The sequence below is a fragment of the Oncorhynchus tshawytscha genome, linkage group LG12 (assembly GCF_018296145.1).
Source record: "Oncorhynchus tshawytscha isolate Ot180627B linkage group LG12, Otsh_v2.0, whole genome shotgun sequence".
NCBI lineage: Eukaryota > Metazoa > Chordata > Actinopteri > Salmoniformes > Salmonidae > Oncorhynchus > Oncorhynchus tshawytscha.
In genome coordinates, this window is record NC_056440.1 from 41031655 (window position 1) to 41048432 (window position 16778).

At 44.5% G+C, this 16778-nt stretch overlaps 1 protein-coding gene across 4 annotated transcripts in view; it reads left to right on the plus strand.

Moving 5' to 3' along the window:
- Window positions 1-16778, plus strand: part of LOC112263298 (apoptosis inducing factor mitochondria associated 3) — a 46004-nt gene that overhangs the window by 15563 nt on the left and 13663 nt on the right. For all 4 annotated transcript variants that reach the window (XM_024439399.2, XM_024439402.2, XM_024439401.1 and 1 more), the window contains one exon: window positions 16467-16690. In XM_024439399.2, coding sequence (XP_024295167.1) covers window positions 16660-16690 — 31 coding nt within the window. In that variant the 5' untranslated portion in view covers window positions 16467-16659. The remainder of the gene's footprint in view (window positions 1-16466; window positions 16691-16778) is intronic.

The following is a 16778-nucleotide window of genomic DNA, read 5'->3' on the forward strand; positions in this document are numbered from 1 at the left end:
GTGTTTGTTGTCTGTTTAGTGTATGTCACCTTACAGAACTGTTTTGTTTCTTCCATTTCATTTTGTTATTTTGTTTTGTGCGTTCAGTCAATACATTATGACGGACACTTACTACGCTGCATAGTGGTCCGATATTTCATACTCGTCGTCAGACGACGAAGAGATCCGTTACAGATGGACTGTCGTTTCTCTTAGCTTATTTGAGCTGTTCTTGACATAATATGGACTTAGCCCTATTTGGTAAAAGACCATCTTCTGTTTCCCACCCCTACCTTGTCACAACACAACTGATTGGCTCAAACGCATTAAGAAGGAAAGAAATTCCACAAATTAACTTTTAACAAGGCACACCTGTTATATGAAATTCATTCCAGGTGAATACCTCATGAAGCTGGTTGAGAGAATGCCAAGAGTGTGGAAAGATGTCATCAAGGCAAAGGGAGGCTATTTGTTTAACACATTTTTAGGTTACTACATGATTTCATATGTGTTATTTCATAGTTTTGATGTCTTTACTATTACTACAATTTTAAGAAAAACCCTTCTGTTCCAGATAGGGGATCTTATTATTGCATGCGTTTGTATGGGCTAATAAATGTTTAATCAAAACATAAAAAGATTTATCGATTTAAAATAGCAAAATTATCCTTGGTATGACCTTAACAATTCCGTGTAGCTTAGTAGAGTCCCCCTTCCTAGGCTTAGACTGTTATGTGTAAACAATTGTTATTATTTCATCAGCTTAAAAAAAATCAATCAAAGTTAAGCAACAAGCTAAGTATTCGATCAGTCGTGCAGGTTTTATAATATATCAAGAATGTTCAAAATTAGAACTTCACATGCTTGATTAGGTGAGAAGTGTGGTCAAACATGAAGTGTGGTGTTACTTTGTCATGATCATCTGCCCTTATCAGCCATGGATGAAAGCGAGAGGCCTAATCTTTAACCAAGGCCTGATTTACCTTTTGGAACAGGTGTTAGATGAATGAAATATTAATATAGTAACCAATTGATATGTTAAATAACCAGTCACCCGCGCTTGGGGGACAATTGATCCTGTTCCTTCATCGAGAAACCACATCCTTACAGAAGGAAAACATACCGTCGCTGTCTGATGAAAACCATCTCCAAAACCTCATCTTTTCAGGAAATGGAAAAAATTTACATTTTCCTATTAACGAACATACAATTAGGAAACTTCTGAAGCTATTTTGAATAAATGCTCATGGTCCGAGAGTCATAAAATCTTCAGAATACATTAAGGGGAGTGACTGCATTCAATAAATGTAATAAAATGTCATTTTTTATTTTACAATGTTAGACAGCGAGGTTAGACACTCTTGCCATAGCATTACTGGTGAAGATCTGACCGCATTGAACTGACGACTTTTAAAGGCCCAATGCAGCAGTTTTTTTAAAATCTACATTTGCATTTGACATTTTAATAATTTATCAGTTTTCGGAAGATGGGCAGGGACCATTGGGAAGCCAGGACAGAGAAAAGCTTTGACTAGCCTGAGCAGGAGCTGACGTGCTGTAGAGGTGGGACAGCCAAGAGACCAGGCATGGCAGAACGGAGTGCACAGAGTTGGGATGTAGGGTTTGACCATAGCCTGAAGGTGGGCAGTTCCCATTGCTGCTCTCTAGGCAAGCACCATGGTCTTGTAGTGGGTGTGTGCTTTGACTGGAAGCCAGTGGAGTGTACGTAGGAGCGGGGTGACGTGGGAGATCTTGGGAAGGTTGCAGCAGCAGACGGGCTGCGGAGTTTTGGATAAGTTGCAGGGGTTTAATGGCACAAGCAGGGAGCCCAGCCAACAGAGAGTTGCAGTAGGCCAGAAGGAATATGAGGAGTGCCTGGATTAGGATTTACGCTGCTTCCTGTGTGAGGAAAGGTCATACTCTATAGATGTTGTAGAGCTTGAACCTGGAAGAGCGAGTCACTTTTTGATGTTTGCAGAGAACTGTCCAGGGTCTTTCCTAGGTTCTTTGTACTCTTGGGGGCACTGGAGTAGTCAACCGTGATGAGAGGAAGAGCAGCTCCATCTTGTCAGGATGAGCTTGAGGTGGTGGGCCGACATTCAAGCAGAGATGTGTGTCGCCACCTGGGTGTCAGAGGGGAATGATAAAGTAGTTGAGTGTCATCTGCATAGCAATGATAAGAGAGACCGTGAGAGGATGTGACTTGGTGTATAGAGGAAAGGAGCTAGAACCGAGCCCTGGGGGATACCAGTAATGAGAGCACGTATTGCAGACACAGATCCTCTCCACGCCACCTGGTAGGATCAAACTGCCAGGTAGGATGCAATCCAGCAGTGTGCAGTACTTGAGATTTCCAGCCCTGAGAGGGTGGAGAGGAGGATCTGATGGTTCACATTGGCTAAGGCAGCAGATAGATCTTGGAGACTGAGAATAGATGAGAGAGTCGGCTTTGGCGGAGAGCCTCTGTGACACAGAGGAGAGCAGTCTCAGTTGAGTGACCTGTCTTGAAGCCTGACTGGTTGGACTCAAGAAGATCGTTCTCAGAGTGAACGAGAGAGACAGCATGCTCATGTGTTTTGTAAAGAAAAGAAAGAAGGGATAGCGATCTGTTGTTATTTTTTACATCAGAGGGCTTGATTTTGGCCATCTTGAAGTCAGGGGGGATGCAGCCAGTGGTCAGTTGCTGATGGAAGAAGGTCTCCAGAGAGAGTCTGAAGAGGGGATGGGGTCGAGTGGGCAGGTTGTCGGGCGGCTGGAAATCACTAGTCGCAGGATTTCATCTGGAGAGCGAGGGGATGAGACTCCTGTGATGAGACGCATGTGGCAGGGACTCCAGACTATTCTGGAGATAAAGGGAAAGCCAGACACGATATGGAGTGTTTACGGACATATTCGATCTCTCCCTATCCCAGTCTGTTGTCCCCACTTGCTTCAAGATGCCCATCATTGTTCATGTACCCAAGAAAGCGAAGGTGACTAAACTAAATGTCTACGGCCTCGTAGCGCTGACTTCTGTCATCATAAAGTGCTTTGAAAGGCTAGTTAAGACCCACTACACTTTGCATATTGCCCCAACAGATCCACAGATGCCTCATTGCCATTAAACTGCACACTGTCCTATTCCACCTGGACAAGAGGAATACCTATGTGAGAATGCTGTTCATCGACTACAGCTCAGCCTTCAACAACAACATTGCTCTCTAAGCTCATCACTAAGCTCAGGGCCCTCGGCCTGTACTCCTCCCTGTTCAACTGGGTCCAAGACTTCCTGACGGCCGACCCCAGGTGGTGATGGTAGGCAACAACACTTCCGCCACGCTGATCCTCAACATGGGGGTCCCACAGGGGTGTGTGTTCAGCCCCCTCTTGTACTCCCTGTTAACCCATGACTGCGTGGCTATGCACATCTCCAACTCAATCATCAAGTTTGCTGACAACACATCAGTGGTAGTCCTGACTACCAACAACGACGGGACAGCCTACAGGGAGGTGAGAGCCCTGGTGGAGTGGTGCCAGGAAAATAACCTCTACCTCAATGTCAACAACATGAAGAAGATGATCGTGAACTACAGAAAACAGCAGAGAGAGCACAACCCGACCCACATCGACGGGTCACAGTGTAGAGGGTCAAAAGCAGTTCCTCAACGTGTAAATCACTGAGGACCTGAAATGATCCCTCCACACCGACACTGTGATGGTGGCTAAATAAGAAATTCAGCTGTATCCCTAAGACCCTTAGCTTCTATCTCCAGGGCATCAAACTGTTTAGGCTGGGTTACTGTACAGCACTTTGTGACATCAGCTGATGTAAGAAGGGCTTTATAAATAAATTTGATTGATTGATTGAACAGTCATCACTACGAGTTGGCTACCGCCCAGTACTCTACTCTGCACCTTGTACAGTCGTGGCCAAAAGTTTTGAGAATGACACAAATATGAATTTTTCCAAAGTCTGCTGCCCCAGTTTGTATGATGGTAATTTGCATATACTCCCAGAATGTTATGAAGAGTGATCAGATGAATTGCAATTAATTGCAAAGTCCCTCTTTGCCATGCAAATGAACTGAATCCCCCAAAAAACATTTCCACTGCATTTCAGCCCTGCCATAAAAGGGCCAGCTGACATCACGTCAGTGATTCTCCCGTTAACACAGGTGTGAGTGTTGATGAGAACAAGGCTGGAGATCACTCTGTCATGCTGATTGAGTTCGAAGAACAGACTGGAAGCTTCAAAAGGAGGGTGGTGCTTGGAATCATTGTTCTTCCTCTGTCAACCATGGTTACCTGCAAGGAAACACGTGCCGTCATCTTTGCTTTGCACAAAAAGGGCTTCACAGGCAAGGATATTGCTACCAGTAATATTGCACCTAAATTAACCATTTATTGGATCATCAAGAACTTCAAGGAGAGCTGTTCAGTTGTTGTGAAGAAGGCTTCAAGGGCGCCCAAGAAAGTCCAGCAAGCTCCAGGGCTGTCTCCTAAAGTTGATTCAGCTGCAGGATCGGGGCACCACCAGTACAGAGCTTGCTCAGGAATGGCAGCAGGCAGGTGTGAATGCATCTGCATGCACAGTGAGGTGAAGACCTTTGGAGGATGGCCTGGTGTCAAGGGCAGCAAAGAAGCCACTTCTCTCCAGGAAAAACATCAGGGACAGACTGATATTCTGCAAAAGGTACGGGGATTGGACTGCTGAGGACTGGGGTAAAGTCATTTTCTCTGATGAATCCCCTTTCTGATTGTCTGGGGCATCCGGAAAAAAGCTTGTCCGGAGAAGACAAGGTGAGCGCTACCATCAGTCCTGTGTCATGCCAACAGTAAAGCATCCTGAGACCATTCATGTGTGGGGTTGCTTCTCAGCCAAGGGAGTGGGCTCACTCACAATTTTGCCTAAGAACACAGCCATGAATAAAGAATGTTAACAACACATCCTCCGAGAGAGACTTCTCCCAACCATCCCGAAACAGTTTGGTGACGAACAATGCATTTTCCAGCATGATGGAGCACCTTGCCATAAGGCAAAAGTGATAACTAAGTGGCTCGGGGAACAAAACATCGATATTTTGGGTCCATGGCCAGGAAACTCCCGAGACTTTAATCCCATTGAGAACTTGTGGTCAATCCTCAAGAGGTGGGTGGACAAACAAAAACCCACAAATTCTGACAAACTCCAAGCATTGATTATGCAAGAATGGGCTGCCATCAGTCAGGATGTGGCCCAGAAGTTAATTGACAGCATGCCAGGGCGGATTGCAGAGGTCTTGAAAAAGAAGGGTCAACACTGCAAATATTTACTCTTTGCATCAACTTCATGTAATTGTCAATAAAAGCCTTTGACACGTATGAAACGCTTGTAATTATACTTCAGGTCTCCATAGTAACATCTGACAAAAATATCTAAATACACCGAAACAGCAAACTTTGTGGAAATTAATATTTGTCATTCTCAAAACTTTTTGCCACGACTGTAGACTGCTGCCATATGCACAGTATATATACTCATTGAACACTGGTCACAAATTGTTTCTGTAGTTAAAAACAGTTAAGATTAGCATTCCTGCAACATTATTTTGTTAATTTTATTTGATATCTGAGAAATTAAGCTAATCAATTTCTAACTTTATAAACTATAAAGAAATGTCCCTTTTTCAGGACCTTGTCTTTCGAAGATAATTCATAAAAATCCAAATAACTTCACAGATCTTCATTGTAAAGGCTTTAAACACTGTTTCCCATGCTTGTTCAATGAACCATAAACAAGTAATGAACATGCACCTGTGGAACGGTTGTCAAGACATAAAGACACCAACCGCTTACAGACGGTAGACAATTAAGGTCACAGTTATGAAAACTTAAGACACTAAAGAGGCCTTTCTACTGACTCTGAAAATCACCAAAAGAAAGATGCCCAGGGTACCTGCTCATCTGCGTACCCTGGGCATGCTGCAAGGAGGCATGAGGACTGCAGATGTGGCAATAAATTGCAATGTCCGTACTGTGAGATGCCTAAGACAGCGCTACAGGGAGACAGGACGGACAGCTGATCATCCTCGCAGTGGCAGACCACGTGTAACAACACCTGCACAGGATCGCTACATCCAAACATCACACCTGCGGGACAGGTACAGGATGGCAACAACAACTGCCCGTGTTACACCAGGAACGCACAATCCCTCCATTAGTGCTGACTGTCTGCAATAGGCTGAGAGAGGCTGGACTGAGGGATTGGAGGCCTGTTGTAAGGCAGGTCCTCACCAGACATCACCGGCAACAACGTCTCCTATGGCCACAAACCCACCGTTGCTGGACCAGACAGGACTGGCAAAAAGTGCTCTTCACTGATGAGTTGCGGTTTTGTTTCACCAGGGGTGATGGTCGGATTTGCATTTATTGTTGAAGGAATGAGCGTTACAAGGCCTGTACTCTGGAGCGGGATCGATTTGGAGGTGGACTGACTGACTGACTGTTACTTTTGATTTTGACCCCCCTTTTTTGTTCAGGGATCCATTATTCCATATCTGTTAGTCACATGTCTGTGGAACTTGTTCAGTTTGTATGTTGTTGAATCTTTTTATGTTCATACAAATATTTACACATGTTAAGTTTGCTGAAAATAAACGCAGTTGACGTGAGTGAGGACGTTTCTTTTTTTTGCTGAGTTTATGTATTAAGTATTCCCACCCCTTGAATTTTTCCACATTTTGTTGTTACAGCCTGACTTTACATGGAATTGAGTTTTGGAACTGGCCTGCACAAAGTGGAATTATAGTTTTTTGAATTTCTTAAAAATGTATAAAAAATGAAAAGCTGAAATGTTTTGAATCAGTAAGAATTCAACCCCTTTGTTATGGCAAGCCTAAATAAGTTCAGGCGTAAGAATGTGGTTAACAAGTCACATAGGTTGCGGTGACAATAATAGTCTTTAACATGATTTTTGAATGCCTACCTCTTCTCTGTACCCCACACATACAATTATCTGTAAGGTCCCTCGGTCAAGCAGTGAATTTCAAACACAGATTCAACCACAAAGACCAGGGAGGTTTTCCAATGCCTCGCGAAGAAGCGCACCTATTGGGGTAGATGGGTATAAACAGACATTGAATATCCCTTTGAGTATGGTGACATTATTAATTACAGTTTGGATGGTGCATCAATACACTGTCACTACAAATATACAGGATTCCTTAACTCAGTTGCCAGAGAGGAAGGAAACCGCTCAGGGATGTCACCATGAAAAGAAGGAAGCCTGTACAGAATAAAAAATATTCCAAAACATGCATCCTGTTTGTAACAAGTTACTAAAGTAATACTGCAGATGATCCTGTTTCAATTGTAATTTCAACCAGCTGGAAATAGCACTAATATCTTCTAACTTTTACAGTGTTATTTTCATCAGCTGTTGTACAATATGCTACAAAGCACAGTGGAAACTGCATTTTGACTGCACTGGGCCTTTAAGGTGAAAATGGCACCCTACTGTATGGTTGCTTGAGGAACCAAAATCATTTCTGATACAGATTTACTGAAGCTACTGTACATCTGACTCTTGATGTCACTGAATGCCCAAAGCAGTTCAGTGCAGGTATAGTCCGTGTGGAGTTTGTTATTGTCTCTTTAGGGAAAAGGGTCACTTACTACCTGGCCTGCTGTATCTGTTTGTGTGTGGGCTTCATCATGACCTGGATGGGTCAACATTCTCCTGGTAGTATAAGGTGGAGGTGCAGGTGTGGAAAGTTGTTATATCTGGGAATCACGTTTCCACCCCCCTTATTTTACCTGGTGTGTGTGTGTGATACCAACCCCTCAGGAGTGCCACATCGGTGATCAAGTAAGGTGCTATTGGCTGTGGTGCAGTTAAATGTTCATGCAGTTGGAGTCCTTAACTGGAGTCCGTTTAGAAATGAAGTATGTTTACTTGGGCTGCTCAAAAAAAGTAAAGTCCCTTTTCTAAGAAATAGAGGTGGCCATCGATTTGAATCTGGTCCTCTGTTTAACATTATTGTCGATTTAATTAAAATAAAATAAAAATCTATATCTTTTTACATTTGGGGGGGGTACTGCCTAAGGTTTGAGCCATAATGGCTTATTCCCAGCTACATTCCAGTGAAAAATATTACATTTGTGGGGAGAAGTGAGTGAAACTGACAGCTTGTTTGCAGGAAGGATCATTAGCACTGCTTGGGGACAGGCCCAATGGTGAGTGACTGGGATCTGCATCATGTTGTGAGGACCAAATCTGCTTAACCTACTTTGGGTTAGCACTAAATATCTCGGGCTTGCTTGAACCTCACAATAGCAGCCTTTCTGGTGCAGTTTTGATGTTCATAAAATATGAATTTGTATGGAATTATTGATATGGACACATGGAAGATATAGTGCTCTTCCCTTACACACACACACACACAGTATTTTTTGTATGTGTGTATATATATATATATATATATATATATATATATATATATATATATATATATATATATATATATATATATATATAATTATTGTTGTTGAAATTTCAGGCGTGGTTTTTGAACACCTGTGATGTTTTCCCTTGTGAAAAAATAAATCCCCATGTGATGTTTATTTTTTCTTACTTCCAGCTACAGCTGGTCTCCCATCCAGGGACCGACCAGCTATATAGTGGTTGTTTACATCTACTTTGTTTACAAGCATTGGTGTAAACAAGCTTATATTTTGTGTTCTGATGGGGTATGAGTTAAGTTAAGCTCATGAGGCATTTATACGTTGTACACCTCCCATTTTGCCCTCAGAACAACCTGAATTCGTCGGGGCATGGACTCTACAAGGTGTCAAAAGCATTCCACAGGGATGCTGGCCCATGTTGACTCCAATGCTTCCCACAGTTATGTCAACTTGGCTGGATGTCCTTTGGGTGGTCGACCGTTTTTGATACACACGGGAAAATGTTGAGCGCGAAAAACCCAGCAGCGTTGCAGTTCTTGAGACAAACCGGTGCACTTGGCACCTACTACCATACCCTGTTCAAAAGGCACTTACTTTTTTTTGCCTTGCCCATTCACCCTCGGAATTGCACACATACACAATCCATGTCTTCATTGTCTCAAAGCTTAAAACTCCCTCATTAACCTGTCTCCTCCCCTTCATCTACACTGATTTTGAAGTGGATTTAACAGGTGACATCAATAAGGGATCATCGCTTTCACCTGGATTCACCTGGTCAGTCTATGTCATGGAAAGAGCAGTTGTTCTTAATGTTTTGTATAATCAGTGTATTCTTCAAGAATTTATGAGTTCATATTTATAAGTCCAAAAACTGATGTAGCAACTAAGGATTGCCCCTTTTTACAGGCAGTGACCTTCAGACAGCAGAACTATGTCACCATTTGAATGTGATCCATTTACCTGCCCCAAAAACAATTATTATTAATACCACCGGTGGAAACATTGCTACTGCAACATGTGAACACCATCTTTTCACATGTGAGGAGAATAACATTATTTCAACCCCACATGTGAGTCTGCAATCCCACATGTGGAAGTGAGATTTTCACAGTTGGAGTTTTCTAAATTCAAATGTGAAACTGCATTTCACATGTGTGGGGAAAACAACATGTTGTTCTTCTCACATGTGAAAAGGTGGTGTTACCATGTGAACTATAATTTAGTACACGTGACATCTTAAGCTCAGCATGTGAAAACAGCTATTTCACGTGTGAAAATACAATTTTCAAATGTGAAATTGTATTTTTTTGTTGTTGTAAGGGTTCAGTCTTAATGCAGTTTTTGACTGTTGTTGATTTCTTCATAGGGAAACATCGTTCTAATACAAAATTACATTTTGAGGTGTGTTTGTTTGTTGGTGCGTCATTGAGAGTGGAAATTATGAACTGTTGCCATGGAGATTTTCACATTTTGTGTAGGGAAAAACAAACGCCCACATTCTTCCCAAAAAGAACCAGGCTTACCCAGTTGTTTATCATGCTCAGCTTGTATATTACCTTTTTTTAAAAAGATGACGAAAACTGACTCTTGATCATTTAATTCCATGCTGCAAAATAAGTGAAATAGAAATATCCTTCAACTCCTTCAACGTTTTTTCGTGATCCTTTTGAGGTGAATGTATTGCGAAGTATATGTGTGCGTAAATACTGTCTTAAACAGTTTGAGAGTGATGACACGGCACAAACTTTTTACTGCGTGAAATGTGTTTTGTCACTCAGAAGAGCGAGCTTTCCACGTCTCACTCGGTCTCTAATACTTTAACCACTGCTCCATTCAACAGGTTCTAGCTTTATTTTAATTTATTTTTTTATTTTTTTACCTCATGGACATTAAGCTGTGCTCTGAATATCAAGTACTCCCTTTAGTTGCACCACCAAAAGGATGTTTTTGCTATTGACGATGAATCATACTGTTCCTATGCTTCTTACTGTAGTACCGCACTCGTATTCCTATCAACTGCTGTATTGTTAAGCAACAGCAAGTGGGTTGAAATACCACAAGTTCTGGCAGGGGTGTGTGGGCAGCGTTTGGCAGCAAAACAAAGGTGGTTTTGAAACTCATGGGGCCTCTGCTTCCCTTCACTACAGAGTGACATTTAAAGTGAATAGGTGCAAAGGCTGTTAATGGTTAACACTTATGTATGCAACATGTCATGTATTAAGTAACAATGTACGTGGAAAAATGTTACCAATTAACACCTATTCCACTTTAACACTTTAAGGGCATTTGGACACCTACACACACACCTACACACACACACCTACACACACACCTACACACCTACACACACACACCTACACACACACACCTACAAACACACCTACACACATACACCTACACACACACCTACACACACACACACACCTACACACACACATTAGCTTCATGGTAGAGAGAGAAGGGTTGAAAACAAGTGACAACCTTTTCTCAGCCTTACATTGTTGCCAAGTGTTGCTGGAGGGCAGAGCACACAGGAATAGTAATAGCTGCTCTATACAACCTCATAGAACCAAGTTTGGGCCTCACAGGACATACTGTATTAATGAAATCGCTAAAATATGGAGTTCTCTTCTCTGATCCTATATATACACAGACGGGCAGGTTGACGGACAACTACATACCCTTTCCTTTTCAAACGAGTGGTTGATGAGGCTGTTTTTTGTTGTTGGTGGAAAACAAATATGTTTTAACAATGCCACTGAGAGGACTGTGGATGGCGTGGTGAATGCTAATGGCTGTTAGTGTTAGGCTAGTCTTAACTACCACAGTGGCCTTTCCAGGACTTTGTCCATGTTTCTCAGCATCATGAATAGCTCGAAAAGCGTATTGGTTCGTTGTAAAAATGTTGAGCCATGGTTGATATACTGTAAGTATTGTATTTCAATTTCCAAAATGGGCAGTGGTTCACATACATGCAAACACACCACACACTACAGGAGAAGGGCTTGCGAAAACTCTAGGTTACTTACAGGATGCGCCTGGGTGTGTCCATAAGCTCCAAATATCCAATCACACAGCTGTTGGAGACCGACAAGTCGAGTGGCGAATGAGTGCCCCTCTCCATAAAGGGAGCCTTTAACCCGCCAAACTGCATGCCTCTCCTCCTTGCACTCTTGCTCATCTTCCTTGCGATCTCACTCATATTCATATAGAATCGGGGTTACGTAAGTAATCTTGAGTTCTATTTCAAATACTCGTTTTGATGTCTCACTATGGGACAACTCCCATAATGCAGACATGCTCTCCGAAGCCAGTGTAGTTCCAACAGCATCATCCCTCAGATGCCACAAGTATGCCACAAAAAAGGTGGAGAGACATCCAGTTGGTAAAGACCTTATTAAAGTATAAGGGGTGGCTATACGTGCCAAAATGCAAATCTCCCATAATGAGATGCCATTGAACAGAGCCCAAGAGGTAGCCATACCTCTGGTGTAATGAGCCCTTCCGGGCTGTAGCCTTTGCTATTATATTTTCCAATACAACAGTCTCCACCATCCAAAGATAGCTGTTAACGAGGTAGGGGGGCCTGCCCTTGCAGGGAGGTGCCCAAAAAATGCAGGGGTCATTGCCACAAATGGTGGAGACACTCTACTTCCATAAACGGGAAGAGCGGTGGGTGTAACCACAACCTCCAGGGCGCTACAACACAATTGCCACTGGGCCTAGGCATAAAAGAGTGGGTTTGGGTACCCAGGAGGACCCCATGGCAAACTGAAGGCAGGAACGGTCGCTTTGCAGCCATAGGGTAGACGGAAAAGCAGGTTAGAAAAAGAAACATGACATTTCCCCGCTTTCCAGCGGCACAACAGGCCACGATGGGAAAGCCTCAAGCACAACAGGCCACGATGGGAAAGCCTCAAGCACAACAGGCCACGATGGGAAAGCCTCAAGCACAACAGGCCACGATGGGAAAGCCTCAAGAACAACATGTCCCATGTAGAGGACCCGAACGGACCCAAGGACAATCAGACCAAATTGGATCAGTGACAAAAAAAGGATGGTTATCAGCCAAGTTGCTCTTCTGGTTAACAAATAGGTCTTTATATGTTGGCTAAGCCTTTACAAGTCAATAAAGTCCCCTTATTAGCATAAAATAAGTATGCTATAGGTTATGCAGAGCCGTTGTCGGTCCATTCGGTTCCAACCGAGTCTATCAGCTGTAGTTACGTAGATCCGATGACAATCAAACAGGACCCGTCTCGGGTGGACCCTTGAAGACCTCTAGTCCCATGTGACGGGCTAAATGCTTGAAGACTGGTTTTGTGTAGGTGACATGCACCCTCAACTACAGAGGGTGTTACCCTACTGTAAATGTCCAGGCCTGTGTGACAGGTGAGATGGCAGTTAACTGGACCTTTAGGAGATCGTCCCTCTGCTTCCAAGGGATGATCTGTGTAGGTCACACCACTTCTCCTGTTTTACCAGACAGTGGGCGTGTGGGAGGGGCACTGTCACTCTGGTGAAAGGTCTTGACTTGTCGGCTTGTCGCAGGCAAACGTCATTTGGGTCCGCAGATCCCTGCATAACGGTAACTACCAGGACTGGTTAAATGCGGGAGAGTGATCTCCACCAACCAGGGTATCCTTGGTCATTTGAAGGGCTCGAAGATAAGGGATAAGCCTGTGACAGGCCTAGGAAAGAGAAAAAGCTTAGGACATTACCATTGAGAGGCTGTGCCAGTGCTTCCACTCCTACTGGTGCAAAAACACTAAATTAGGGACGGGTTCTCCAAAACCCTCCATAGGGTTGTCGCTTTTTACAGTCTGTCTTTCAAGTCAGTCTGGATAGATGCAGAGGGCTGCCTCTCAGGAACTGGTTTAAAGTGCCAGCGAGAGCGTGTCATGCGCACCCCAGGACATGATAACATTGCAGGGGAGGGCAGAGTGTGTTCCATTGCTGGGATATCCTCGTAATGCGTCTGAGGCATATGGGCATAACGTTTTATCTGAAACAACATGCCTGATCCTCTTGGACTGTGTCCCTAGCAGGTGGCAATTGGTATGGCTATACCGTGTCACCGAGGTGGGGTTTTTGCGCGAGAGAGCAGCCAACGAAATGGCACAATGCTTCAACCGGCGTAGCTTAAAGGTGGAAGGAGACGTGCTTGTAACCCAGATGTCCTAATCCTAAGCAATAGATCAGCTATGTGTCTGTTCTGTCTTGGCCCTACCTCGGAGAGGAGGGCTAATTAGAGCAAAAAAATTCCCCAAAGGGAGAATAAAGCTGACAAATCCCCGACTGCATGATCAAGCGCAGGTAGGAACGAGATGAGGGAAAAAATGGACTTGGTGTACCAGATTTCCCCGGACCAGAAAATATGACTAATGGAAAACCTTACTGACTGTCCTATAGCTCGATAGAGTTTTCTATCAATAGAGCTAAGTTGCCATAGGATTTCCCCAAAAAGATCCAGAGAAACCCAGTGGGTTAGGCGATCTTTGATGTGAACCCCGGAAACCTGTTTCTCTGTCTTAGTGTATGGAAACAGGGGAATTGACTGCCACCTCCTGGTGATAGCACTGAGGAGGTACTCGTGAGCCTGTTTAAACCGTGTTGCTGGCGCAATAGACGGTAAGAGGCAAAAATGCCGCAAGGCAAGGGGAGCCGTGGTTATGGCAATCTGTCATTCAGCTCCGCCAGTCAGAAGAGACTGGAGGGAGAGAGGACATGCTGACTGTCGTCCTGGCTTAAAACATGAGAAGGTGCCTAGGGGATAGCACTTGGGGGTAAGAGTGCACCCCCCCATTTTCCCATGTGAGCGAAGACATTGGCAGTCTGCTGAGTCGCCAGGGGTCTTAGGCCCCCAAAGACGGCGTGTTGTCTCCTCCCTTCTGTGAGGCTATGGCGAGTTGCAGTGACCAACAGGTTGCCACAGGGCCTGGGAGACTTCGCCTTCTTACATACGCATTTCACACATCTGCATGGAGTCAACAGCGGGCCGAACAACTCCTTGGGTGTCATGGGCATCCAAGAGGTCCGCTGTTTCTGTGTCTGTTAAGCTGGAAAAGCTTAGCCAAAGTGCCCTTTCTTCCAACACCGCCAGGCTTACGGTATGACCACAGCCAGGGATGGCATTGCGTGAAGCCCGGAGGTTTAGATCCGTAATCATACAGATCTCATCCCAAGCATCCTTATTCAGGGTCACTGAAACCAGTTGCTTCCACACATCCTTCACTAACTCTGCTTGGAAAGCCAACAATAAAGAGGTCAGGTTAAGTGCTCTGATTGACAAGGCCAGGGCTTTGTACGTCTTATGGAAAATAGAGGCAGAAGAAACGCTCTGTCTTTCTAGGGAGGGAACCTCCAGTAGTGTTGGTTGGAAGTGGCAAGCCAGTGACGGCTCCACCACGGGAGGGTCGGAAAACCCAGATTCTTCCATATTGTTAATGTCCATTCTCGGGAAACCCCTAGCCAGGATATTGCTGGCAAGGGGCTTATCCCATGAGCTCCTAGCCTCTCTGATGCAGGCTGGGAATGCGGGAAGCAGTTGCTTAGGGGGATGGTAGTCTTTTCCCATCGTATTGGTCCCTTCCGGGATCCTGGGCCCCCAAGGGAGCTGGCCACTCGACGTTGTGGGGAGTTGAGCCTCGGCCGGTGGCTGAGAGGGGAGGGAGGGGTAGAAATAGTGGCGCATTTTAGCCTCCTTTTCAAACACACTCTAGAGAGAAATTGACCATGCTTACAGGACACTGGGTTGTCGAGTGCTTCTTGAGCATGCTCCCTTAACAGACAATTGTTGCATAAAATCCTTCCAACTAGCCACAAGCACAAGAATGTGGTTGTTTGAGTGCTGTGGTAGGCTCGTCTAGGGTTGGGGCAGCAGTGGCCATTGTGTAGAACAGGGCTATGCTGAAAATGCCTGTTAGTGTAATGTGTAAGTTCTGGCTTTAGTTAGGCGTAAGATACTTCGTAGAAGCCTTGCTAAAGCTAGCTAGGATGTGCACAGTGGGAACGCTACAGCCGCGAGGCTAGTGCTGCGTTAGCTAGCTAGCAGCTACCCTTGCTAAGGTGCGCTGTAGCAAAGAGAGGCCAGATTGACCAGTTTGGCTACACGGACTATCTGTCTCTATGCACACTCACAGGGCTCTACACACTTACGCACACTGACAATCCAACACACATACTCACTCCATCATTTACTCACACACACACATAATATGCACATACATTTATACTGACTCTACACACCCACTCACATCACATACAATCATCATATAGAGTAGGGTAGCCTAGTGGTTAGAGCGTTGGACTAGTAACCGGAAGGTTGCAAGTTCAAACCCCCGAGCTGACAAGGTACAAATCTGTCGTTCTGCCCCTGAACAGGCAGTTAACCCACTGTTCCTAGGCCGTCATTGAAAATAAGAATTTGTTCTTAACTGACTTGCCTGGTTAAATAAAGGTAAAATAAAAATATATAGAGTACACTGCTGCTACTCTGTTTATCTTATACACCTTACATTGATCCAGTATCCCTGCACATTGTAAAATGGTGCTGGAACTGACCCTGTACATAGTATGTTTACTTACATTATCGTGTTCTTCTTTTTATCTCATGTGTTTTTGTTCTACCTTGTTATTTTTAGTATTACATGGTTATTGATTACTGCATTGTTGGGGTTAGAGCTTGCAAGAAAGGCATTGCACTGTACTTGTGCATGTGACATTAAAACTTGAAACTCGAGAGTGGCTCACCTCATTCGCCAGTCGACCTGTCTGTCTCCAACAGACGCTATGTGATTGGATACTTCGGGCTTATGGACACGCCTAGGCGCATTCCCATAGTGAGACATCGAAACAAGTATTTGTAATAGAATGACGAGTAGTCATGTGAGAAGCTTTTATAGAGCTGTCTAGTGGTGCTGTCTGATGTTCGGGCTTTTCCAGCGTAGCTGGTGGAGGGATAAATGTGTGGACGGGCTCAATGTAATCAACACATTTTTCTCCCTCCACCAGCCTCCACTGGGCTTTTCAGACACTCCGTTGTTTATCACTCTCCCTCTTCCCAGGTTGTGATGTGGAAAAGCTGAGGTCTACGATGGCTGGCCTGGACCTACACCTGCACGTGCTGATACCCCCATTTCAACGTTGTCATCGTTACCTCCCAACCCAGCAACCCAACCCCAGGATCTGACCCTGTCTCCCCCTCACCTCCCCTGGGCTTCCTCCAGCCAGACCTCCTGGCTCTACTCTGGGCCCATCATGGGAGGATGCCTCTCCAAAAGCAAACCAGGTGCCCACCTTCCCCATCCCGTTTTCCTTCCCTCCTTTAAAATCCTGGAATAATTGGCACTTGTTCTCCAGCTATATATATATAGGTC